Here is a 26,189-nt window from a genome sequence, read left to right as displayed (position 1 = left end):
GAACTAACCCACAAGTTTGAGGGCTGTTACATTGACTGCTCCTTCCTGCTCAGGAGCTGCTGGTATAATCTTGCACTTTTTGGTGCAGAAATCAGACTCCTAAGGTGTGTTAACTGCAAAACAGAAATGATGCAAGAATGCGTGACTGATTTGTACAGAGCAAGGAAATGGCTCATTCATTTTAAAGTAGCCAAACATCAGACCCTGCTGAGAACACAGCAATTTTTGGGAGTAAAGCAGAGATATAGAGAATAAAGCAGAGATTTGGAGCTTTTCAACAATTCAGCCTCCAAACTGTCTCTTGGAAGATACAGTTATTAATAAATACCAAGCTTGAGTAGTTTTTGGAGATAAAATACACATAGTCAAGCAATGTCACCAGCAGAAATTAAATGAATGGAGCTGCAAAGGATTGACAGGAATCACCATGTTCACCTTTACCCTAAATCCTCACAAGGGCCACTGTGAGGAACAGCTCTTCCAGCCACTTCCATGCTCTTTCCGACCACTGCAACTATGCAGCATTACAAACTGCTGTGTGTTTTGTGCACGTGCTGGAATATGCTTTATTTATTTTTTTTTCCAGCTTAAACTTCCACTTCTGGCTGTTGTTGTTGCCTTAAGACACATTCCCTTGCCACTGCCTCCTGTAACCCTGTGACTTAGAACAGGGGAAAGGCACAGGACTGCCTGGGAATTTGGTTTTGCAAAGAACGCAAGCCCCAGGTAGCAGTGATCAGAGGTATGGGTGATGCCAAGGGTTTTAACTCAAGGGTTGAACTATAAAGCTTTTCCACAAACACCACAGGAGCTGTACTGCCAATACGAGTAGGTGCTACAAACCTGAGCCAAACTCTGATTTTCTCCCAGCTGCTAACCCAAACTCAAAGTCAAGGCAAAACCAAATGTCTTGAAGTGCACTAGAGAGCCAAGTAAGGCAAGCAGAGATCTGGTCTATACATGCCATCCACGCACACACAAGTTTGTATCAGCCTGGGAGGCTACAGAAGTCAGCATTCAGATATAATATAATATGTAGAAGAATAACCATTTTGCCCTTTTCTCTTCCATGTCTGATGTCCCAAGGATGCAGTGATCATGAGATGTGCAGAGAAATGATAACTGTCTTCTCACAAGCAATGCACAGCTTGAAACATGGGAAAAAAACCAAGTGTGCACACATAGACCTCAATTTAAGTTGACAGTACACAGCCTGAAATGCTTCTTGTGCATCCTGTAAAGTATCTCTTGAAAAAAAGTGGGCAAAATTCCCACCTGTAATAAACAGTGCCATTGACCACAGTGGAGCCAGCCTGGTGGGAACATGTCCAGGGGATGCTTTTACCAGATGGAGGCCAATGCAGGAAAACCAAAATGCTCTGGGTAAATGGGTACAACATGTCCAAGCCAAGAGTTTTTCCCCCCCTTCAAATGCCAAGTTGTTTTATTGGTGAGGGCAGGAACAGGGATGAGTATTTTCACATCTAGGATCTAGTCCAACCTGCGGGATGGGATGTTTGGGCCAGGTCTGTGTTCATGCTTATGAGATGCATCAGGAACACGCTTATGACATGCTCGTTACACCAACCTTGGGATGTTCTCTCTGCGCAAAAGTCACAGAAAAGTCTTATGAATACTGAAAAGCCCAGAAAGAGACAGCCCTGCCTGGACTTGGGGGTGGGATATCTACGCATATCATGAGCCAAGTCTCTTCAATATTTCCAGCTTTCCCTTCAAAGAGGCCAGCTATAATACAGAGACTTTTGCTATTTTATTAAGCTTGTTTTTCTGTTTTGCTTTCAGATCTTTGATTAGAAATTCAATTGCAAAGCCAGAGAGTTTCTTTGTCTCTTTCCTGACTCTCTGAAATGCAAAATAACAGCATCTGGAGAGAATCACTCACCAGGTCTGCACACATCCTCTGCTATCTCCTACTTGGAGGCATACAGATAATTCCTGCCATCATTAAGGGGAACTGCAAAAAACCAGTTACAGTGCACTCCAAGCCAAAACTATTGCAGAAGGGAGTTCTGAAAGCCATTACCTTCCCCCTCCCTGCTTCCCCTTCCACCCCATCCCCCAGGATTGAAATAAACTCTGGTTTCCTTTCTTGCCTCCTTACATACCTTGATGTCTACTCAATTGCTCCAAAATACATCACTAACACAATGTTCCCTGTGTAACCATTTCTATCCCACCAGCCTGAAATAAAAAACAGCAAAGGCCATGCTAGATTCTGCTTGCCAGAAAAATTAGACAGCTTTTGAAATGTGGAAGTCAAAGCAAAGCAGCTGATATAAATCCTTGTTGTTCATAGTGCTTGCAACAGGATACACAGCAGACAAGCAAAAGGCTGCCCATCCACTACTTATCTTTCTTAGTATTTTTATTTTGCCATCCCTCAAGGGATGCAGTCACTGCTTGGCCTATCCAACCACACCACATCTGCCAATGGGTAGCGACTGGGATGGAAGAAGCACAGCGTCTGCTATTTGCTGTGTATTTATGCAGGGTGTTATGTAACTTTTTTAAGTTTCCTGTGCCCTAGCCTGAGCACCCCTGAAAGACCACACAGCCAAAGTACCCAGCACAAGAGCTCCTACCTTTTGCCTGCTATTAAAAATAATAATTACCCCCCTCCCAATAAAAAGAAAACAAACAAACAACAAAAACAAAACAAAACCAAAAACACACCTTTCAGGCTTCAGGAATCTGTTAATAATCTGCTAATTGGGCAATCACCAACCACATGAAGTTTAACAAGAGCAAGTGCTGGATTCTGCACCTGGGACGGGGCAACCCTGGCTATGCATACAGACTGGGGGACGAGACACTGGAGAGCAGCCCCACGGAGAGACATGGGGGTTCTGGTTAATAGCAAGCTGAACATGCCAGCAGTGTGCCCTGGCAGCCAGGAGGGCCAACTGTATCCTGGGGTGCATCAAGCACGGCATTGCTATTCGGTCGAGGGAAGTGGTTGTCCCGCACTGCTCTGGTGCAGCCTCACCTTGAGCACTGTGTGCAGTTCTGGGCAGCACAGTACAAAAAGGATGTGAAACTATTGGGGAGTGTCCAGAGGAGGGCGACGAAGATGGTGAAGGGTCTAGAGGGGAAGACCTAGGAGGAGCGGCTTAGGTCACTTGGCCTGTTCAGCCCGGAAAAGAGGAGGCTGAAGGGAGGCCTCATCGCAGTCTACAGCTTCCTCATGAGGGGGAGTGGAGGGGCAGGCGCCGATCTATTCTCCTTAATCACCAGTGATAGGACCCGAGGGAATGGTGTCAAGCTGAGGCAGGGGAGGTTCAGGCTGGTTATCAGGAAGAGGTTCTTCACTGAGAGGGTTGTCGCGCACTGGCACAGGTTCCCCAGGGATGTAGTCACGGCACCAAGCCTGTCAGAGTTTAAGAAGCATTTGGACTGTGCACGTAGTCACATGGTCTAAAATTTTGGGTAGACCTGTGTGGTGCCAGGAGTTGGACTCAGTGATCCTTGTGGGTCCCTTCCAATCAGGATACTCTATGATTCCATTATTCTAATCATACCATCCTGCCCCTCAAACATGTCTCCAGCTGCATAATTAACACAGCAGTTTTAATGAAAAGCTTAACACCCAAATAGCCCCTTTTCTCACGGCTTATCCATTCAAAATAACATCTCTGTTGAAGGCTAAATCACACTTATCAGTTAAATGTGATCATTGTGGCACCCCAGAGAAGGGACAGAATCACAGAATCACAGAATCACAGAATCGTCTAGGTTGGAAGAGACCTCCAAGATCATCTAGTCCAACCTCTGACTTAACACTAACAAGACCTCCACTAAACCATATCACTAAGGGCTACATCTAAACGTCTTTTAAAGACCTCCAGGGATGGCGACTCAACCACTTCCCTGGGCAGCCCGTTCCAATGCCTAACAACCCTTTCAGTAAAGAAGTTCTTCCTAACATCCAACCTAAACCTCCCCTGGCGCAACTTTAGCCCATTCCCCCTCGTCCTGTCACCAGGCACGTGGGAGAACAGACCAACCCCCACCTCGCTACAGCTTCCTTTAAGGTACCTATAGAGAGCAATAAGGTCGCCCCTGAGCCTCCTCTTCTCCAGGCTGAACAACCCCAGCTCCCTCAGCCGCTCCTCCTAAGACTTGTTCTCCAGACCCCGCACCAGCTTCATCGCCCTTCTCTGGACTCTCTCGAGCACCTCCATGTCCTTCATGTAGTGAGAGGCCCAAAACTGAACACAGTACTCGAGGTGCGGCCTCACCAGAGCTGAGTACAGGGGGAATCCCCTGTACAGTGAATCCCAACAGCTGCTGAGGATAAGAGATGACTCTCGGGTGTCTCTGCTCTTAAACTTTCCATTGCAGAAAATACGCCTCTGGTTTCAGTGCAACATGATATGTCTGGGCCCAGGAAAGGAGTGAAGGGACAAGCTGGACTGCAACGTGCATAGGGTTTTCGGTATTTGGTGTGCAGTGTAACTAATAGGAGCTTCGTGTGAGGTTCTTCCTATAGTAGCATCTCTATAAAGAAAAGTCCAGTCCTCCTGTACCAAATGGTCTCTCTCTGATCATTGGGTTTAAGTCCAAATGGATTTTCATAAATACATGTTTCTTTTGTGAGACTTGAAACTGGTAAATGCATCCACAGTTATGGAAGGCAGTGACTAGCATTGTGGGAGCAGAAGGAGAAAGGACAAAGTGTATCAAAGCCAAAAATAGGTAAAAGCCAGCCAGTAGGTGTAGAAAGAGCTTCAGTGTTAGGGGTGTGCTCAGAAATTCTAAACTACAGCAAGAAAAAGGACAGCATTCAAATACCAGTCATCCAGAAAGCCAGGACCAGCCACATGTCACTGATAGACAAAGCTGGGGAAAGGTTTAATTTGCTCCTTGGAGCAAGGACTCACTGGCTGCTCACTGCTCTGTGTGGGGCTGAAACAGGCATGTGACATGAGCATGGTGCACCAGCACTTCTACCTATTCAGCTGGCTGTGACACAGAGCAATTCCCTTGACAAAGCAGCTAACATGCTTGGCTCAACTTTCTAGTTTTGATTTCCCAAACCCACAGGGGCAGCACAGTTCTCAACTTCCCAAGGACTCACCACCCTGGTGGGAGAGAAAGTGTGAAGGTAAGAAACAACCAAGCATGCTTCAGCTCCCAGAGCAAAACCCCCAAACCAGCTAACCTTTGCTATCAGCTCTTGTTAGCTGAAATCTGCGGTTTTTAATCTCTAAGAATTGTCAAGGCACAGCTGACTGACATTGCTACCAAAGGCCCTGCCCCATATGCCTTTTAAGCCCTGTTTATTTTCATGGATTATTTTATCATGAAAAAGGGAGAGAAAGAACAGTGTGATGTGCTGCTGCTGTGCTGTGCTTTGTGCAGGCATCTGCTCTCAGCCAAGCTTCCCCATAGCAGGAACCCGAGAGCAAATCCCAATTTTCAGTGAGATTCAGTTTGTTTGATTCAAACAAGGGGTCAGCATCAATGCATCACCTTTCCCAGAAAGCTTCATGCCAGTACCTAAATGCACTTGCACAGACTATATGGGAATGTGCTTCGTTATAAAATATTCTCATTTTAGCAGTGATCTGCTGCAGAAATCATATGGGCAAATCCAAATTTCTCATGCCCTGGTCTGTCCCAGTTTGCTCATTTCTTCCCCCTGCAATCAGATATGAAAAAAATAAAATAAAAAAAATAAATCAGAAGTTACCTAGTGGGTTTGTGTCAGGGTCAAGACTCTGGGGAGAATTTAAGATAGCTATTTTACAAAGGAGTAGAGGAGACAGATAAAGGGATTGTTACCTGCATTTGAAGCCATTTGAATACTGCAGAGCTCTTCTCTATCAGTATCCTTCTTCCCCAGCTGAGGCCTCTGCTGCTTGTTGCATGCCATCACATCCTCACACAGCAAGCAAAACACATTGGCAGAGTCGATGCTACGCCTGCAAAACCTTCTGGTCTCTCTGTCAGGGCAAAAACCCAGATCTGCAGCTGAGACAAGACAGGTCAAGCCAAGATACACCAGTGAAAGCAGGACCAAGCAAGAGCACACCAAAGTGGATACCCATCTCGTTTTCACCTCTATGCTTGTGTCTTTTTATAGCTGTTGACAACCACCACGACAGGTTTTGCAGACTTCAGTGAAACCATCAATCTGATTATTTGCTATGGCAAAGACACAAGATAAACTTAATTAACATTTATGCATTCCACACTGCTTTGCATAAATGTTTGCTTAATGCATGAGTCAAAAATATTCCCAGAAAATGAAAATTAAGGATAGTTAATTGCTTGCAGCTATGAACCAATATGTAAACTAGGGTTTCGATAGAATCAGTCTAACAGGTCTAACATCATTACGACAAAGTTAGAGCTTAATGAGAAGCAAGTTAAGTTTCAAGTACATGAAAGAAAGTGGGTTCTTTGTGTTTTTCATCTGACTTCATGATCAATTTCTGTGCAGACTGCAGTAAATTTTGGTTTCCCTGCCACAAATGGGGCTACTTGGTGCAGAATTACAGACACTGCCTTGATGTGGCCTGGTTGTTTAGACAAGCAATTACTTTTTATTACTGAACTAAATGAATCAAGCACTAGCTAATGAAATATTTAAGAACCTGCAATGCTAATTCAAAAATCAACCCAATCCAATTGCAAGTGTGAAATGAGGATTAACAGCAGTTTTCATATTCGTGGTGCATTTGGGGCAGCCAAGTAAACACATGGAAAGGACTTTGCATCAGCAAGACACAAACACCTGAGAAGGGATGGGAGTGGGTGAGAGCAATTATTGCTAAATAGGATGTTCAAGTGTGGTGATGACTCTAATGTATTTGATTAAAAGTCAAATATTATTAATTTGAGCAATTTGATAAGCAGGGAAGTGTCACAGAAGGGTCTAGGATGTCCTGGTGGGACCTCTGGTCTCACTGCGTGAGATCAGGTTGCTCAGGACTTCATCCTGGGAGATCTCACAGGGTCAAGATCCCCACTAGGAACAGCTTCCCATGCCACAACTAGTGTACAACAGGAACAGGATATGCTGATCCTACTTTCCCCTCTTCCTTTTCCTATAAGCTGCTTTCCAACAATGAAAAAATACTCTGGTTACAGAAGACTGAAGTGTCAAGCCCTTCCTGAAGGCACAGTCGTTCTGAATAGCAGCATTTCAGGCTCTTAAGAGCATTACCATGCAAAGCACTTCCAAAAACATTATTCCTGTTTATTGTTGTGCTGTCCAGACTGATTAAAAAGGTTTCAGGGAGGAAATGAGAGCAATTTTAAACAGAGGTGAAAGGAGAAAGAGGGAAAAGATGTCTTGTTCTGAACCACTCTTCTTTTTGTGGAAGCACGCAGCCATGATATCACAACAGCAGATAATATCTGTATTGAGGGATGCACAGTTGATTATCACAAGCTGTTGACAGTACAAAAGCTTCTCTGATGCACAGCTTAATCAAATGCCTGCAAATTTGCATTTAAATTGAGGAATTTAGGAATCCATAACCCAAAGAGGAGTTGGTCTCCTTGGATGACATTTCTGGTACCTCAGCCTTGAGAAGAAAACAAAACTTGTGTGTGATATAAAAAAAAAAAACTGTCCTGCTGCCTTCCAGCAAGACACACAAATCTGAAAGGGCTGCAACTGATGCCCATGTCTAAATCGTACCATAGCTATAACTTTTCAGCCTCACCTCCAGAGACAAGTCCGTGTTAGATGGGGTTGTGTTACGACTTTGTCTTGCAGCACTAACATTATCAGTGTTACCACCTCTGCCTCCAAATCCCCCAGATAAAGCATTGTTTGACATCCAGACAGTGGTGGCAGACACTATCCACACCAGGATTTCATCAGCAACACAAAAAAGGCAGCAGAGGCACACTGGGCACATGTCCAGGGACATCTGCGTCACACAGCACGCTCAGGGGATGGAGTACACAGAGGTAATGCTCTCCAGAGCAGCTCTGGTCAGAGACCTGTCAACAAAGTCCTCCCTGAGGACTGCACCATGCTCTGTGCATGCCAAGAAGAGTGGCAAAGTGAGCTCTCCTGCTCTTCAAACTATCTTCTTTTCTTCCCTGCTCTGTAAAGGCACAGGCCACCCATAGCACCTTCCAGGGCATTACTGCCTCTGAAAACACCAGTACAGCTGGCAACCTACACAAGGACTTTTTTGTTTTTGCCTGGGTTGTGGCAAATCACTGAGTTTGCCCACTCAGATTCAGGTCATGTGTATACACCAGGCCTATCCTGTTCTTCCCCATGCAAACAAAGCTGTGGGAGCTCAGCACTGCTGTAACCCCTCATTTACAACCAGCAACCTAGTTTGAAATGATTGTTTGAAGCTGCTAAGACTCTTACATTACAAAATAAATTGAGGTGAATTAACAAGCCTCCATCCCAGCCAGTCCGTCATGGGCGCTAGCATCTCCATAGCAGGTTCCTATGGTCAGAAACGATCACTGCTGCAACTCCCGGGGGCTGTAGCTGGTGGTTGTATCTGGACCGGCCTGCACATTTCTTTCCCTTTCATTGTAAGAGAAAGCTGCCAAGAACAACGTGAGGCGCATGTGGGCACAGCCAGCAACCACCACCATGCCTTGCTAACATGGCTGCTGCTGTCTTGAACAGTCTCAGAGGATTTATAGCCCATAACATCCCTCAAATCCTTCCAACCCTGCAATCTTAACTTGATTGCTGTTGGGACCTTGAGGACTTTTCCACAGCTGGAAGCGTGAGTCCATGCTGTGGCTGTGCTATAAGTGATTTACACATTGCTGCATTTGAGGAGTTATTTTTATATTTGATTTTGCAGTCATTACAGGGTCCATGAAATCCTGGATTTTATAGTGCAAACTCTATACTTAGTGATAAAGCATGAGAGATGAGAGTATGAAAGGTCAGATCATTACTGCTCATAACAAATGAGCCAGGTGTCTGCAAAGGGAGATGTCAGCAGAGCCATCCCGAGCTCTGAAACCCTGCTGGATGATCCTTTGCCCTCTGCCCCCCCCTGCTCAGAGCTGCACTTGCTAACCAGGGTCCAAGGGGAAAAAAGATTTCCAACCTGTGTTAGTGCAATCTGTGTTACAGCCTTTGCAGACAGATTGCCGAGCTGCGGCCCAGGAAGGCTGCTCAGGAACAGGCGTTCCCAACAAGACCGTAGAGAAATCAAACTATTTACCTCTTCCAAGGTTTAAATCTCTTCCTTTTGCCCCCAGGTATGAGAAAAGCCAAACAAAAGTAGCTTTGCAGCAATAACAAACCAGGCTAAAGGCAGACAGCATATTCTGGAAGGAAAAAGCAGAGAGGCTGAACCTTGCCTGTCTCCAAAAAGAATCTGCAGTGCAAACCCAATCCAAGCACCTTCCTAGTTACTGTCAGAAGCTGAGCAGGTATTAAATCACTTTTTATTACTAAGAAAAACTACACTTGTTTGCATAAGAATAGTACCAGTGAGCTAATAAATGTTCCTGTAGTATCTGCAGTGGCATGCAGAAACTACCAGATAATTTTTAATTTAAGGGTCATTTGTCCATCGAGTAGAGACCCTGATTGTGCTGCATCAACCATCTTAGCCACTGCAGCAGGGTCCCCAGACACTTGGTGACCGCGCATGCATGCAGAAAAGCCCACATGGAAACCTGGCAAACCCACTGCCATGGGTGAGCCCACCGAGTCGAGCCTAGGTGTGAGGCTTGCGGCCAGCCAGCGTGCAGGGAGCAGCAGTACCAGCAACCCCAGAAAACTGTGAGCTCAGTACTCCCCAGCTCTATTTTTAACCTTGCAGCCAGGGAAGATCCCTGTTGCTATGCCACCCGTGTTGTAGGTCCGGAGCAGTCAGCACATCCCACCCGGAAACCTGCTGAGCAGCTCAGCAGTCCTGTGGACATGACCAATGAGGTTTCAAGTCCATCATGGCAGCTGCAGCACTCAAATAGGAATGCTTCCCTTTCTACTCTTCTCAACTTTCCACCCATCTCCAGCACTTGCTTGCAGCTCAGAGACATCCCCCATGTTTGGAAGCTTCACGTCGAAGCTTCCCACAGCCCTGGCGCTGTGCACACAGGCAGGTGGAAAAGCACTGGCAGTGCAGCAGGCAGCTGCTGGCATGTGGGTGGATGACCAGCTTTCTTTTGTAAGTCATTTTTCCCATCTCCCTAGTAAGATTGTCTAGTATTCTTCCAGGAGAAGAAGGATCCCAGCACACCTTCATCTACCAGGGAACTTTTTGGGAATGCATCCTCTGGCAAACGCCCACCTGCAGTCATAAATCAAGTTTCCCAATGTCCTGTCAGTGATTTAGTAGTTTGGGAGTTGATCGAATGGGGAACAGCCATTTGTAAAAGTTCCTGTCGCCAAATGATGTGTTCTCTTAATTTCCAGTTAAATACAAAGCATGAAGATCTGTCCTTGCCAACATCACTAATAGCTGAGGATAATCAAATGCTCCACACATTGCTATTGCCATAGCAGTAATAATTCATTTGGATGTTAAAAATCCGCATGGTTCCTTCTGCCTCCTTCATTTTGGACATATAGCTGGAAGTACTGATTTGTTTACAGCAGTCATTAAAGCTTTGTTATGAGGCTTTTGCTGCTAGGAATACACATCATGGAGCATGACTCGACTTTTACAGCCTCTCCATTTTAGTCTGGCCCAGCTGGAGCCAACGAAGAAGAGGGTAAGACTCTTCTGCTCCAGACCCTGAGTTATTTTGGGACAAAAAAGCCCTACAGGGTTTTTACCGCCTGCAAAAGTCACTTATTCCCTCAAGATTGTTGCTTTTACAAGTGCCCTGGGCCTCCAGGGTACTACAGCTGTGCTTATGAATAGACGCCAGTCTCCAGAAGTTTATTCTTTTGCCATTTTTGGGGTGGTTGGAGTCAGTGCAGAAAACAGCTGATGGCATGGCAGTTCCACAGCTGCTCTGTCTGGGGAGCAGGGGACTGCTGCCACGGTTGGCTCAGCAGGGTCCTACCCTAACGTTGCTTCTGAGGAATGCAGTTGTAATCAAACCACATCTTTTCCTCCTGCTCCATCCAGTGGCTGAGGCTGGAACTCCACTTTCATATCAGGAAGAACTCAGGCCTTAAACTGTAGAAACTTTGCTGTTACTGGTAACTAAATCGCCCAAGAAGGATTGGGGCAGCTGCTGCTTTTCCCGTGTCAGGGAATGATGACTAGAACGCTGGACAGGTAGGGCTGAAAAGGTTTCTTGTCCAAACGGTGGCACTGGAGAGAGGCTGCTCTTCCCATCAGCTACAGGGTCACGATGATGGTGGGAGGCAGGAGCAGATCCAGGCCATCTAACTGGCTTTCTGCTAATACTTCTATAGCACAGGACATGCTACAAAAACAAAACACTCAGCTTTATGTCCTCCATTGCTGAGCCTTTCCTCAGGCACACAGCACGTCCCTCAGTCCTGCTCTCTGTACCAAAATGAGGAGTACGTCTCCTTTGCCCAACCACTGCAATCAGGTGCATGAGGCCTCTGAAGCTGAAAGGTGTCAGCCAGCAGTTTGACTTTGCTGAAAGCACTGCCTTACCAGGCCCTAGCTCTGCTGGGAAAGGAAAATTTGAGATGCAACAGCTTTCCCTGGAAAATTCCCTGCAAGTAAGTGTAGGGAAATCAAAGCAATGCAAACAACACAACCTCAGTTGCTGAGAAGTGGGGAGACAGGTGAAAAGCTGTGGTGGAGATGTTGCAGGGAGCCTTCCTGCCTTCACAGGGTCCTGCACACAAGCACAGGCTGCCTTGGGTAACACCAAGAGCAGGAACTTAAGGAAACCCTGTTCTTCACTTACCAGTCCCTCTGCCTCCAGCACTGCAGCAAAAACATGAGCTACCATCCTCTTTGGGCCAGACTGGGAGAGACAGTGCCGTATTGGTCAGGAGGGAGGGCTTGTGAGGAAAGGACAGACAGTTGACCCAAATGAAGTGCTGATAAAGGAAACTTTGTGGTTGGAGTCTACTACAGGCCACACAATCAAGGAGAGGATGTGGATGAAGGGTTCTTTCTTCAGCTACAGAAAACAACACACTTGCAGGCTTCTGGTCCTTCTAGCTGACTTCAACTACCCAAACATCCACTGGAAAAGCAGCACAGCAAGCTGCAAGCAGTCCAGGACACTGCTGGAGCGTGTAGAGGATAGCTTCCTAGTACAGGTGGTAGAGAGCCTGACTAGAGGAAATATGTTGCTGGATCTGTTCCTTACCAATACGGAAGATTTTATTGTAGAAATCAAGACTGGACGTCGCCTGGGCTGTAGCGATCATGCCCTGGTACAATTCTCAATCTTGAAGGGTACAGGATTGATAAAAGGTAGAATCAAGATCCTACACCTCAGAAAAGCAAACTTTTGGGTGTTTAGGGCACTAGTGTATGAGGATGCTTGGGAAACTGCCCTCAGAGATAAAGGCGCAAACAAGAGTTGTAAGACATTTAGAGACATTTTTCTGAGGGCATCAGAGCTCTCAATCGCGACATGCAGGAAGTCAGGCAGGGGAGGCAGGAGACCAGCTTGGCTAAGTCAAGACCTCTTAGCCAAACTAAGGCACAAAACCAAAATTTATAGGCAGCGGATGCAGGGATATTCCCACTGGGAAGATTACAGGGATATGACCTGGGAGTGCAGGGAGGGGATCAGGAAAGCCAAAGCACAGTTGCAGCTGTCCTGGTTTCAGTTAGGATAGAGTTTATTTTCCTCCTAGTAGCTGGTAGGGTGCTATGTTTTGGATTAGGATGAAAAGAGTGCTGATAACATGCTGATATTTTAATTGTTGTAGAGCAGCGCTTGCACTAAGCCAAGGACTTTTCAGCTTCTCGCTCTGTCCTGCCAGCGGGCAGGCTGGGGGTGCAGCAGGAGCTGGGAGGGGACAGACCCAGGACAGCTGACCCAAACTGGCCACAGGGGTATTCCATACCATCTGACGTCATGCTAAACAATATATAGGGGTGGCTGGCCGGGGTGGGGGGCCGGCTGCTCGGGGATAGGCTGGGCATCGGTCAGCAGGTGGTGAGCAATCGCATTGTGCATCACTTGTTTCGTACACATTATTATTATTATCATTATTATTATTATTATTTTCCTGTCTTAATAAACTGTCTTTATCTCAACCCACAGGCTTCACTTTCCCGTTTCTCTCCCCCATCCCAGAGAGAGAGGGGGGAGGATGAGCGAACGGCTGTGTGGTGTTCAGCTGCCGGCCAGGTTAAACCACAACAAGATAACAGGAAGGGTTTCTTCAAATACATAGGTCAAAAAAAGAAGATAAAAATGACTGCACCCCCTTGATGAGCAAAACAGGAGACTTGGCTACAACTGACAGGGAGAAGGCTGAGGCACTCAACTTTTTTGCCTCAGTCTTCACTGGCAAGAGCTCCAGTCACATAGCCCAAGTCACAGAAGGCAAAGGCAGGAACTGGGAAAATGATGAACTGCCCAGTAGGAGAGGGATCCAGTGCAAGACCATCTAAGGAACCTAAAGGTACACAAGTCCATGGGGCCTGATAAGATGGATCTGTGGGGCCTGGTCAGTGAAGTAGTAAGCCACTGTCCATCATATTGACACGTTGTGGCAGTCCAGTGAAGTTCTCAGAGACTGGAAAAGGTAAAACATAACCCCCATTTTTAAAAAGGGAAAAAGGAAGTCTCATTTCTATGCCCAGCAAGATCATGAAGCAAATCCTCCTGGAAATTATGCTAAGGCACGTGGAAAATAAGGTGGTGATTGGTGACAGCCAACATAGATTCACTAAGAGCACATTGTGCCTGACAAATTTGGTGGCCTTCTACAACAGGGTTACAGCATAGGTGGATAAGGGTTGGTGGATAAGCACTGTCCTGCACAATATCCTTGTCTCCAAATCAGTGATGTGGCTATGATGGATGGACCACTCAGTGGATAAGGAAGTGGTTGGATGGTGGCACACAAAGTGTTGTGGTCAACAGCTCTATGTCCAGGTGGAGGCTGGTGATGAGTGGTGTTCCTCAGGGTTCAGTATTGGGACCAGCACTGTTTAACATCTTTGTCAGCAACATTGACATTGAGATTGAGTGCACTTTCAGCAAGTTTGCCAATGACACCAAGCTGTGTGGTGCAGCTGACACACTGGAGGGAAGGGATGTCATCTGGAGGGACCTGGACAGGCCTGGGAGATGGGCCTGTGTGAACCTCATGAGGTTCAACAAGGACAAGTGCAAGGTCCTGCATCTGGGCCGGGACAATCCCAATGCCAAGAACAGGCTGGGCGGAGAATGGATTAAGAGCAGCCCTGATGAGAAGGACCTGGGGGTGCTTGTTGATGAGAAACTCAACGTGAGCCAGCAATGTGCACTTGCAGCCCAGAAAGCCAACCATAGCATGGGCTGCATCAAAATCAGTGTGACCCGCAGGGCGAGGGAGGTGATCGTTCCCCTCTGCTCTGCTCTCATTAGACCCCACCTGGAGCCCTGCATTCAGCTCTGAGGCCCCCAGCACAAGGAGGACCTGGAAGTATTAGAATGATTCCAGAGGAGGGCCATGAAGATGATCAAGGGGCTGGAGCACCTCTCCTACAAAGGCTGAGGAAGATGAGGTTGTCCAGCCTGAAGAAGAGAAGGCTCTGGGGAGACCTTATAGAAGTTTTCCAGTACCTAGAAGGGGCCTACAGGAAAGCTGGGGAGGGGCAATGATTCTATGAAACAGTTAATTGCTCTGTCCCGCTCTGCATTACCTGCTCTGCAAGGGAATAGTTAACTGCTCTGCTTAGAAGTTAGGAACTAATCACTTTGTCTCTGCCAAGAGCTGTAAACACTAGCTGTAAACACTGGCAGGATGTACTAGAGCAATAACCCATTATGTGACAACACCAAAAGTTCTGTTTTGAGAAAACTTCAACCCTGGAGAAAAGCAATGTCTCAGGAGACACAAACAGAGGACTGGAGCCAACCTAACGCCTGCACCTGTACTGCACCAGAAGCTCCACTGTGCATGAGGGAATATGAATAGTGGAGTTAGGACGCATGTAATGATGTGATTGGAGGTGTTTGCAAGCCTTTCTGTTGGAAATTGCATGTAAGCTACTGCAAATTTTGGTGGGGGGCTCTCTCCCTATCATTTCCCTAATGGAGGAGGTGTTTCAGCAGCTGAGTTGATAGCACTGACAGAAGCCTGCAGTGAAGGATGAGAGAAGGAAGTAAACACCTATACAGACTTGAAATATGCTTTTGGTATGTACTGCACTAAGGACAGTTGTGGAAACAAAGAGGTTTTGTGACCTCCAGCAGCAGACAGAGAGCAGATGCTGAACAGATCAAGAATTTGTTAGAAGCTATTAGTCTCCCAGAAAAGACTAGTGTTCTGCATCAGGCAGGCAGCACACACCAAAGAAAAGACTGTCCCCACTAGGAATGCAGATGCAAGCAGTGTAGCAAAGTTCTTATTAAAAGTCATGGTGACCAAGTTTGGAGCTCCAGAAAAGATCAATTCAGACCAGGGGAGCCATTTCACAGCTCAGGTTTTAAAAAGGTTATATGAAATATTAATTATTACCCAACAACTACATAACCCATATCACATCGTTCTCACGTAAAATTCGCCAGGAATGAAGAAGATAAGGATCCATTGAAAATTATATTGAAAAAAAAAACACACAAAGCTATCCCCAGCAGCATGGCACTGACACATGAGCTGCTGAGTGCTGTCCAGCCTAAGTGGGAGAGGGCTCAGATGGGCCAGGGCAGGGTCTCCCTCTCCTCCCTGAGCCTGGGAAGCCCCAAGACCCATCACGAACTCTGGGACGTGCCTAGGAACTCAGAGAGCCCCGAATCAGAAAATGGCTTGGGTCAGACCTTAAAGATCTCCAGTCCAACCCCGCCATGGGCAGGGACACCTCCCACCAGACCAGGTTGACCAGGGCCCCATCCAGCCTGGCCTCGAGCACTTTCAGGGACAGGGAATCCACAACCTGTTCCAGTGCCTCGCCATATTTTCACTGACAACACTTTTTACAGGCTTTTAAAGGCTTTTACACTGACAACAACAAAATCTCATTAATTAGATTTTTGTTGTTGTTTCGTTTTGGTACGTGTAAGCTGAAACAAGCGTTCGTCAATTATAACGTGTTTTCCAAGGGGAAATCTCCGCTCCCAGACTGAACGACGCACCAAAGGACAGGCCGCGGAAGGGCCGGGGAAGCGCAGGGCCCGCCCCGCCCCGCCCCGCCCCGCCGCGCCCCGCCCCGCCGCGGCCGTTACGCCCGACGCCTGCGCAGTGGCGCCGCGCGCGCGGCGAATTCAAACCGGGAAGCGGCGGCGGCGGCGCCGCGTGGGGGGGGGGGTTGGGCCGGGAGCCGCCGCGCTCGACTCGCGGGGCGGGCGGGGAGCCGCGCGCCCATTGGGCCGCAGGCGAAGAGAGGGCGGGAGGCGGCGGCGGGGAGGCCGCGGCCGGTGCCCGCTGTCGGGATGAGCGCCGCGACCCCCCGGCGGGGCGGCGGCGGTGGGCTCGCGTCTCCCGCGCCGCGGCCGCTCGGCAGCTCGGCCACCCCCACGCTGAGCGACTGCCCCGGCAACGATGACGAGCGGGAGAGGCGGCAGCGGCGGCGTTCGCGGGCCGCGGACCTGCAGCTCGGCAGCACCGAGGCGGCGCTGGGCCTCGTCTCTTCGGTGCCCGGGTACGGGTGAGCCCCCGGGGTCGGTGTGGGAGGGCGGGGGTCGCGCTCGGCGGGGCGGGGGTGAGGGAGAGGCCCGGCTCCCCGGGGCAGACCCGTGCTTCCCTCAGGCAGGTGGATGCGTCGCTGTCGGCGGTCCCGCGGTGGACGAATGCGCAGATCTCGGACCACTACTCCACCTGCATCAAGCTGTTCACCGAGAACGTGAGTTGGCATCCCTCGGGAAGTGCTGCTCGTCGCGTCCCTGCCGCTGGGTCCCGCATCAGCCCCTTGCTGCTGAGCTGCTTGCGCGGGGGCCTAGGGCCAAGGAGGGTTTTTGACCCCTCACCAAGCAGTGACATCAGTTCTTCCTCGAGGTCCTCTGGGCCACGTAACAGCCCCATGATAGGTCTGGATTTGAATCTCTGTTACCGCTTTTCAAGCGTAATTAAGCAGGATGTGGCACGGTGCACACGCAGTCAGGTTTTGCTGCAACCTCTCCTGCAGAATGATGGTTCACAGGCAGATTGACAGCTGTGATTTTCCAGGTGTTGATTCTCAAGTGTGCTTTGTTTCAGAAAATCAACACCAAGAATGTTTTTGGCTTATACCTGATAGACTATATGACAGATATACTGAAACAGAAGGACTCTGAACTGACGAACTTCAAGGTGAGAGAAATTACTGCCTGGTCACTGCAGTGTTTTGTCTCTGATCTGTGCTAACTAAGCTTTAGTAAATAAAAACCTCAAATAATTAAACTTTCAGTAAGAGATCTGGTAGAGGCAGCACAGTCGTTTTTAGCAGAACCTTACGGTGCTGAATGCTTTTGTACTACAGAAATTAAAGGCTAAATTCTCCTTTCAGTTATGATCCTTCAAAAGGAGAGCTTGTTTAAGAATAAGACTTGTGAGGCTTCTGAGGTAAATACTGGGTGTTACAGCCATGTTCTGTTACTGGCTGTAAAAGAAAAGAAGATAGTGTGACCTGAGTGTAGGAGCCATCAGGGTATAGAAACATAGAATCATTAGGGTTGGAAAAGACCTCCAAGATCATCTGGTCCAACCATCACTCTACTAACAATGTCACCCACCCTAAGCACCACATCCAACCTTTCAGAACTTGCCTGGGCAAAGATTATTTATAGTTCTATTCATAGTTCACTGATGCTATGAGGGAGAGATGAATTCTTGGCAGGGATTTTGAACATGGCCTCAAGGAACTGGTGAGCTAGGTATCTTATAATTGATGAAACTGAGGAAGAAACAGGAAACTGTGTGCAGGTTTGGAGTGGGTGCTTCTTCACCTTTCTGGGTTGACCTGTGATCTGAAAAGGTCACTTGGCATCTCCTGCGCTTCGCTTCTTTTGACTATGTAATTTGGAAAAAACAGAACGATACCAAGAGGATATCCCAAAAGAAGGTGGAAGAGAGAGGTTGCAGACGCAAATTGCACCTTTCTGTTTCTTCTCCTTGCTTAATCTTGGCAACTTTAAGTATTCTGTGTGATCCCTTCCAAAAGCCTTGATAAAACAAACTGTATCCTCTGCCTGGGAAGATACATCTTGACCCCTGCTGCGTACCTAGGTTTCCAATAGGTTTCTGGATAAATCTTTATAGGTGCTCACGGTTCTGCTTGTAATACAAGAGTTCAGAAACTCAGGTCTGCTGCTTGTCTTCTGCGTTTGCATCTTTTGTCTTGTTCCTTTCTAACTCTAACAATTGCATCCTGTTTTCCTCTGTCAGATAGCAGCTGGCACCCTTGATGCCAGTGCGAAAATTTATGCTGTGCGTGTGGATGTAGTCCATGCAGATATGTACAAAGTTCTTGGAGGCTTGGGCAAGGACTCGATACCTACAGAAGATACGGAGAGCCCAAAAGGAGGTGTGCCATTCACTTATTTTCCGTTAAGCTGTTCCTGGTTCCACCTACAAGTAAGAAATGTCAGTGTACTTAATGCAGCACCCATGAATTTTGAAGCAGTTAGCTTACGTTTCTGAAGCACTGCTCTATATCTGGGACAGTACTGCTAGCTTGATTCTTTTCAAGGGCTGGGAAATACTGAATTAGTTTGGATTCTTGAGCAAGGGAGGTTGAGATGAGAACCCGAGTTTGATGCTCAGTCCTGTATTTAATGATTTGGCCAGCTAAATTTGAATGCAAACAAGGGGGAGCCTGATCTGAAATATTTGAGCGTGCAGTACCCTAGTCTTTGCTGTCCTTTGCTTCAAAACAATCATGTGCTGTTAAGACAAAATATACATGATAAAAAGAATTACAGTATACAGCCAATGAAACGTTAGTGGTTCATGCTAATTAGATACCTATGTGGGTAACTTCATACCTGCTGGGTTTTTGTATGTGTGCATACATTTGGCTATACAAACTGCAAGTTCTCTAACTATAACTTCTACTTTTAGAAGAAGACAGTGCAGCTTCTGGTACTGTCAAGAGAGTCCAGACAAAGAAAAAGCATTCATTCAAAACCATTGAGCAGAACTTGAACAACATCAATGTGACAGATCATAATCGCAGATGTGAGGTGGGTGGAGGTGGAGCTGCTGTAGTGGTGGGTGAAAGAAGGAAACATCACTTCATTCTTCAATTTTCTCTTGTTTTCCTTACTGTGCAGTCCTCTCTTGGGCTGTAATATTCACATGCATCTCTGAATTCTGCTATTATAACAAGATTGTTCTTACTTGCATTTAATCCTCCTGCGTGAGGCAGCCGTGAGAGCGCTGTCCTCGCTGAAAAAGATGCATGGATCATTCTCCCTTCGGTTTTGTACTTAGTCTTCTGCAGAGATGTATGTCTCACTGTCTGTCTGCTCCATTCCTTGATTCTCTACTTCATTTCATACCTGTAGGTTGACCCCATGTTTCAGAAAACATCAGCATCTTTTGATGAATGCAGCACAGCTGGCATTTTCCTCACCAGCCTGCGTACCCAAAGTTGCCACAGTAAGCTCCTCTTTGACTCGGAGATCATGCCTCTCCCATCTTCGGCAACCGTCACTCTGCCAAACTGTGATCCTGTGACAGTGACAGATTTAAACTGTGAGTGCTGATAACCACTAAGTAATTGGCCCATCCGGACCTTTTGATCTTTTTCATCTTCCAAGCATGCTGATTTTAGTCTCAGCCAGCTTGCTTGTGCTTTTGTTTTGACTGTTTGGCTCCCATGTGGCACCCTTGTTACGATCCTGCTCAAGCTGATACTGGTTGCTGACAAACCAGGACCCTTGTAGGTTTTAGATCTCTGCCTGTAGCTTAACCTCGAGCAGGCCTGTCACACAGCACATACATGTGGTCTGAGCTTGCATGGCGATTAAGATGGGCGTATTCCAGTTAAGGACTGACCTTTTTAGACTGCTTTAACCCTGCTGATACTACCAAACCCTACTGTTCTGATACGATTCCCAGCATTATGCCCATCCTTCAGTTAGAGAAGTAGTTGAACCTACCTTGCTGCTGAGGAATAAATCCAAGTGCTTTTGCAGTGAGCCCTGTCCTAAATGCAAGAAGAGCTGCCTATATATGCGACTTTAAGAACGATTTAACACCTAGCATTTGTTTTAGCTACCAGTTACTTTATCCTGTGTCTAATATGTTATTCTTGTCTCTAGTGCTGCTATCACAGTGCATTGAAAAACGCCCCATCTGCTCTTCACTGGCTGGTTTCCAGTTTACGCATTGGGATGCTGAATCCCATGATGAGGTATATTAGTTGGCTTGGAGCAGGGTGGGGTACTTGAGCTGTATTCTGTGCTCACAGTTGTCACCCCAAGGCGATCTCAGAGATGCACAGGACAGTGGGATGTGCTGCGGGGTTGTGGGTGTGGTTGTGGGTGTCCTGCAACTTTTCCCCTGAACACCTTCTTATCTTACAGTCAGTGTCAGCCCTGTTGGATAAATTTAAGAAGAGTGATCAAGTGTTCAACATCAATGCAGAGATAGACAGTTATGTGGAAGATGGTGGTCCCATGCTGCCAGATGATGACTTCAACACTGAGTCACCCAGGAGTAAAGTAGCAGATGAGATTGGGGAATTCACAGAAAACAAGTCCTTCAGGACAGTCCGTGAGAGCAAGAGGTGAGTAATCAATGAAAATCTATAGTTTTGCTTTGATAGCAAGCAACAAGTTAAGACAGCTCGCATAGGGTTCTTTAGGTTACTGTGCATGCTTTCCATCTGGCTATAGCTTACTTTCTGATCAAGTTTCAGGTACATTGAGGAATGTATGTCTCTGACTCCCAAGAGAACCTTTTTGTGTGGTCGCATTTCCCCAGAGTGATTGCTTATCTACTCACTCTGCTTCCATTTTCAGCCTGCCCTTTGACAAACCCACTGCTGTTTTTGCAGTAGCCTCACAGACTTCAGACAGTGCAGTACCCACAGTACTGTTTGCTGATTAGAGAGCAAGAATCTTGCACACGTGCTGGCAGAGGGACCAGGAGATGTCTGTACAGACCTGGTCTGGGTATTAAACACATGTTTAAGCCTGTTGTGTGTCAAAGGAAGGATTTCACTGAGCAACTTGTGCTCTTTCCAGACTTGATGCAGTTCCTTTTGGAGAGGGAGACATCAGAACCATGTGCCTTCATCTCTCCATGAAGCCAGGGGAATACTCCTACTTCAGTCCCCGAACTCTCTCAATGTGGGCTGGCCCAGACCACTGGCGTTTCAAACCTCACCACAAATGTATGTATTTAGAGACAGGAGCTCGTATACTAGAAGATCCAGCTACTGCCAGATCCTACTTAGGTTTGGAGATGGGCAGTATGTGATTCATAAAGCACAGACAGTAAAGATGGGACATGTCTGCATGGCTCTTTTCTAGCCTGATTGGAAGCAGTACTGAGTTCAGACACCAGAAGGGCTTTAAGTTGTGTGTGGATACTTTGATGTCTAATGTGTTCTTTATTTTTTGCATTTGTTAATGATGCTCAAAGTTGAAGGGGGTGTCTCACTGCAGCAATAGGATGTGATAGTACTAGTACAGATCCTGTGTTTTTTTCCCCACCTTCTGTGTAAATAAATAAATAAATATTTTTCTGCTTCTATAAAGAGAATATTGATCCCATTAAAATGTGAAGCAGAGGACACCACGTATTGCTTTCCCTAACAAAGAAAAAAGACCTTGTTTGCAAAAGGACACAGGTGACCTGTCTGTGTGGAGCCAATGCTCAAGATGGGATTGAGTTTGTCTTCATTGTCACAAATTACTGTTTCCTTCCTTTCTGCAGCTGGTGTTGTCTCTGAACAACAGAACAAGAAGAAGAATGCAAAGAAAGTATTTGAAGTAAACTTCGATGAGGATATTGACTTTAAGACGTATTTCCGTAAGACCAAGGTATGCACTGAGTTTCTGCCTCTCTCTTCCATCTTCGGCCATATTTGTGTTTTAGCACTGTCGTCTGCAAGTGGCTTGTCTTATTCTCCTGTGAAACTGGCTCTGTATACCCAATATCATGCATGTTCCTTGGAGAGGGGTCTTCTGACTCCAACGTATTTTCCAACCTTGGAATAAAGAATCAGGATGGACTCTACTTGGCTAATACCTGTAAGTAAGAGACACCCTTCAGGCCCCGTTGTGTGTCCCAGGATGCTGTGCTAAAGTCACTGGATGCACTGACTGGACTACTGTAGGACTCCTCTTTGGAAACATGTCAGAACTTTTCTCCTTTTGAACAAAGACCTGTGTTCAAAGCACTTATTTGTGCGTTAATCCTCTGAGTACTGGATATTGCATGAATAATGGTATCTAATGTCTTCCACAGGCTGCTTTAACTCTGAAAAAATCCATTCTGGAAAGCCGGAACAGGAAGGCCACCACGCTTCCTGCAGACTTCAACTATAACCCTAACAATTTTGTCCAGCTGTTTCTCAAACCACTTGTTAAGGTAAGAGTCTTTGTGGAACCATTGCCAAGAGGATTTTGCACAAAACCACTCTTGATCTGGTTGAAGTGCTCTGGGATGCTCCTCAGGCTGGGAGATGAGCCAGCATGATGCCAGTCACTGAACTAGCCCTCTTATGGATGCTGAGCGGCCTGTCCTTGGATGTTTTGCTTTACGAGGGAGTTGGTGGTGAGCTGGTACACAAGGAGGAGGAAGAGACAGCAGACTGGGAAAAGGGGTAGCAATGAATTAACAAGGTGTAGGTATTGCTTTGGGAAATATCTAGAGTTTTTCCTTTCCTGACCCCCCAGTCTCACCTCTGCAGCTCTGCAGGCTGCCTGAGCCAGGCAGCTCATTGGATCACGAAGATGAGATCAGCGAGTATGATTACAACAACCCCAATGACACCTCCAATTTCTGCCCTGCAGTGCAGGTAACCGGGACAAGATTTTTCTGTTACCAGTATTTGACATGTGATAGGAGTAATTTAGGAAGAATCTATGTCCAGCATTAGTTACTAGTGAAATAGAATTGACATCAGATTGTGACAAAGCTGTAGGAGGTTCTCTGTGTACAATTCTATCCCCTCACTCTCACTGGTACACTAACAATATCAACTAAACTGTCTGCCCTTGGAATTTGTCTGACAGCTTGCTGCAGAAACTCTGTTCTGTGCTTTTTCCATACACACCTACCCTGAAGGAGTAAATGCTATTACTTGCCTCTGCAGTCATCTCTGCACAGTGACACTTGCTCCCAGCTGTTTCAAGCTCCTGCTGAAATATGTTTCCTCTAAAGCTTCAATTTTCTGTCAGGCCAATACAATCTCCTGAGTGTGTTTTGTGACAAATCTCAGTTGGTCCCATGCTGGCAGGAGAGCCCTCGTCTCTGACAATTCTGCTACTAGAACAGCCTTTTGATATTATGTGCTCTAGATCTCCCTTGGGTTTAGCCTTAGCACAAGCTAAAAGGTATGGGGAGAGGCTGAAGAAGATTCTTCCACAGGAAAAGTGGGCAGGTATTACCACTCTCCTGTAGGCTGTGTGCTCTTGTTATCTCAGTGCAGGGCATCTCTGGCTCCTCAAAGATGTCTTGGTGGCCTCACTGCTGTATCTGTTCTTGATCAGGCTGCAGACAGCGATGATGACAATGATCCCATTCAATTCATGGGCCAAACAGAGGATTTCAACCTTAATGCTCACTCTGAGGGTCAAGACGAGGAGTTCAACGGGGTTGTTGGTGTTGATATTGCAATGTATGGAGAGCTGAACCTCATTGCTGAGCCCCAGAAGGTAAGGACTTGTGCTGTTGCTCAGATGTGAACTGCTCACTGCCTTGGGTGGTTAGAAATCCTGAGACACCAGTGTCCCTGGTTCAGGATCTCCTGGGTTTGCTACTGGATACTTTATCCTCAAATGATAGCTCAGGTAAGAGAAGGGAGTTAAAAAAAAAAAATCAAGGGTTTAGTAGTAAGATAGCATTCACTGTTCCCGTGGGGAAAATCATGTTTTAATTGTTCCTATGTTTGTGACTGAGGGTACTACTGCTGCCTGTGCTCATGTGTTGCCTGCTATGCCTGAATGTCTTTTCCTCAGGTCAATAAGATAGCAATTCAGTATGCAAAGACAGCCAAGAAAATGGACATGAAGATGTTAAAGCAAAACATGTGGGACATCTTACTTGATACAGGAAAAAAACAAACATTGGCAGAGGTGAGTGCAGGCGGAGCCATGTACCTTAACAGGACCAAGGATCAGAGAATGTCCTGCAGGTAATAGTGCTTAGCTCTGTTCTTGGGCAAGTTTAGTGGCAATTCCTTTCTAGTAGTCTTGCTCCCATGGGGTGGTTGTTAAGGATGGACTGTGAGCAGTGACTTGCAGTGGTTGTTCTCTGAACATGAGGCTGCGTCCTGGGGAGCAAAGTCTCTCTCAGCAGTGTCTGTCTTTTTGCTGAATAGATTGAAGATACGGAGAAAGAGAAAGACCCATCAGTGGTAACAGGCGAGAAGGCCTTCAGCGACATCACAAAGGAACTGCTTCACAGGTAGAGAAGCCCTAACAAAGGTTGGACTGAATATGAGGCAGTTTTCGGCTGAGCTTGGGCAAACCCTGACCCACGTGTTTGTTACAATCTGCTAACTGAACCCTGATGGGGGAAAATCTTCTCTCGCTCTCTGGGTTTGCCTGAGGAAGCTATAGGTTGCATTTTGCTAGTGGGAGGGAAAAGGTAGAGAAAACCAGAGACATGGGAAGAAGCTGTCACACATGCAGTTAATCTTTGATGACCTGATGGTTTGCAGACATGCTCTTATCTGTATGGTCTCAGTAGACTCTGGCCACCCTGATGTCCTCCCTTCTCTTCCCATAGGCTGCCTTCTACAATGGTGAAAAATCTGTCTGTCCCTTTAGCCTTCACCTGCCTCTTGCATTTGGCAAATGAGAAGGTAAGTAGAACGCATGCACAGAAGATGTGGTAGGAGCAGTGGGTGAAACAGTAAAAAGCACCAAGAGCTGGGCCATTTTGTATTTACATCAGGACCTTAAAACTTAAGCCCGTTTCATATTTATAGGGAACATAAATCAGGTTGATATGCTGGGAATGAGAAACCCATCGTTTAGTGCTCACAGCATTTCCAGCCTAACTTCTGTCTGTCCTTCCTTGTCCCTGGGTCTGGCAGCAGAGGGGGTGAGCGCATTCTTGTTATAAGTGTTGGGAGTGTTTCAGGCTGGTATAATGGCTAATGAGAGGCCTTGGTCTTGTGCACCAACAGCAGAGACAGAAGGGGCTAGGGTTGTTCTGAACCTTCCTTGTGTTTTTATTCAGCTGCTTTGGAGCAGTCATCAGGCTGGACCTTCAGACTTGAAGGGAAGAGCCTGGTTTTATTGAACTTAGCTTTTTCGTTTTCACAGAATCTCAAACTGGAGGGTACAGACGACTTGTCTGATGTCATGGTGAAACAAGGTGACTGAGCCTTGTGCAGAGAGGAGCATCGAGGCTTACCCACAGGACAGAGTTCTGCTCTCCAGCTGGCCTGTTCTTGCTATGGACTGTCTCATCAGTGGCAGATTTTTTTCCTCCCAGACTCGTTGCTGAGAAATCCCACCTCAGAAAGACTTTTAAATCATGGACATGGTCCTACCTAAACACAGAGCCCATATAGATGGACAGTTACAGTTCAGCCTGACGTCTTTGATCCATTACCTCTTTCCTGGGCCTTGATAGCAGAGTTCTGCAATCTCACTGTGAACCAACAGTACCTGTTAGCAAAACACTGCTTCGTGTGTCACTCACTGTCTGCCTGTAATTCCCAGCACACTGACTGGTATTCATGTCTCCAATTCTTCCTTAAGTCCTGTTCCTTTGCCTGGTCTTTCCCTGAAGTGATTTATCTTTTATACTGAGCTTAACAATAATAAATTCCTACAGACTTCTTTGATGGACCTTTGAGAGGGGGCAGGAGGAGTCTCTGAAGCAAGAGAAAAACTAAATTAACACACAAGCGTTAGGGAGCAGCAAGAGGCTTCCTAAGGGGAGACGATCACTGGAGTGCCACCAGCCAGAACCGAGTCCTGCAGTACCTCAACAAGGTAAACATAAGACCTGGAGATGATGGCCAGGTTCAACCAGGAGTTGAGTTCACCAGGCAAGC

General features: G+C 46.8%; 1 protein-coding gene across 3 annotated transcripts; it reads left to right on the top strand.

The window, feature by feature from the left end:
* The first annotated feature begins 16,361 nt into the window (after positions 1 to 16,361).
* Positions 16,362 to 25,971, top strand: NCAPH (non-SMC condensin I complex subunit H). Of its 3 annotated transcripts, none has more exons than XM_083811541.1 (17): positions 16,363 to 16,664; positions 16,772 to 16,865; positions 17,219 to 17,311; positions 18,386 to 18,524; positions 19,061 to 19,182; positions 19,507 to 19,696; positions 20,266 to 20,357; positions 20,530 to 20,732; positions 21,193 to 21,341; positions 21,887 to 21,993; positions 22,421 to 22,543; positions 22,866 to 22,973; positions 23,668 to 23,832; positions 24,136 to 24,252; positions 24,498 to 24,583; positions 24,908 to 24,983; positions 25,450 to 25,971. In XM_083811541.1, exons 1-17 carry the CDS (start codon positions 16,456 to 16,458, stop codon positions 25,507 to 25,509), a joined length of 2,133 nt encoding a protein of 710 aa, XP_083667667.1. In that variant the 5' UTR covers positions 16,363 to 16,455; the 3' UTR covers positions 25,510 to 25,971. The 3 variants fall into 3 exon arrangements, with proteins under 3 accessions (XP_083667668.1, XP_083667667.1, XP_083667666.1); XM_083811540.1 differs by having other exon boundaries at positions 16,363 to 16,670; XM_083811542.1 differs by lacking the exons at positions 24,498 to 24,583; positions 24,908 to 24,983; positions 25,450 to 25,971 and having other exon boundaries at positions 16,362 to 16,670; positions 22,852 to 22,973.
* Positions 25,972 to 26,189: the final 218 nt, after the last annotated feature.

Source organism: Anser anser (genome assembly GCF_964211835.1).
Source record: "Anser anser genome assembly, chromosome: 26".
NCBI lineage: Eukaryota > Metazoa > Chordata > Aves > Anseriformes > Anatidae > Anser > Anser anser.
The sequence above is the reverse complement of the archived record's forward strand: the minus strand, read 5'-3'. Positions and strand labels throughout refer to the sequence as shown.

What these genes read in the sequence shown, in the direction of transcription:
- NCAPH (XM_083811540.1), top strand. Translation starts at nt 16,456, where the DNA reads ATGAGCGCCGCGACCCCCCGGCGGGGCGGCGGCGGTGGGCTCGCGTCT. An exon ending in TACGGAGAGCCCAAAAGGAG is followed by an intron (nt 18,525 to 19,060) that starts GTGTGCCATTCA and finishes TTCTACTTTTAG; the next exon opens with AAGAAGACAGTGCAGCTTCT. An exon ending in TGCATTTGGCAAATGAGAAG is followed by an intron (nt 24,984 to 25,449) that starts GTAAGTAGAACG and finishes TCGTTTTCACAG; the next exon opens with AATCTCAAACTGGAGGGTAC.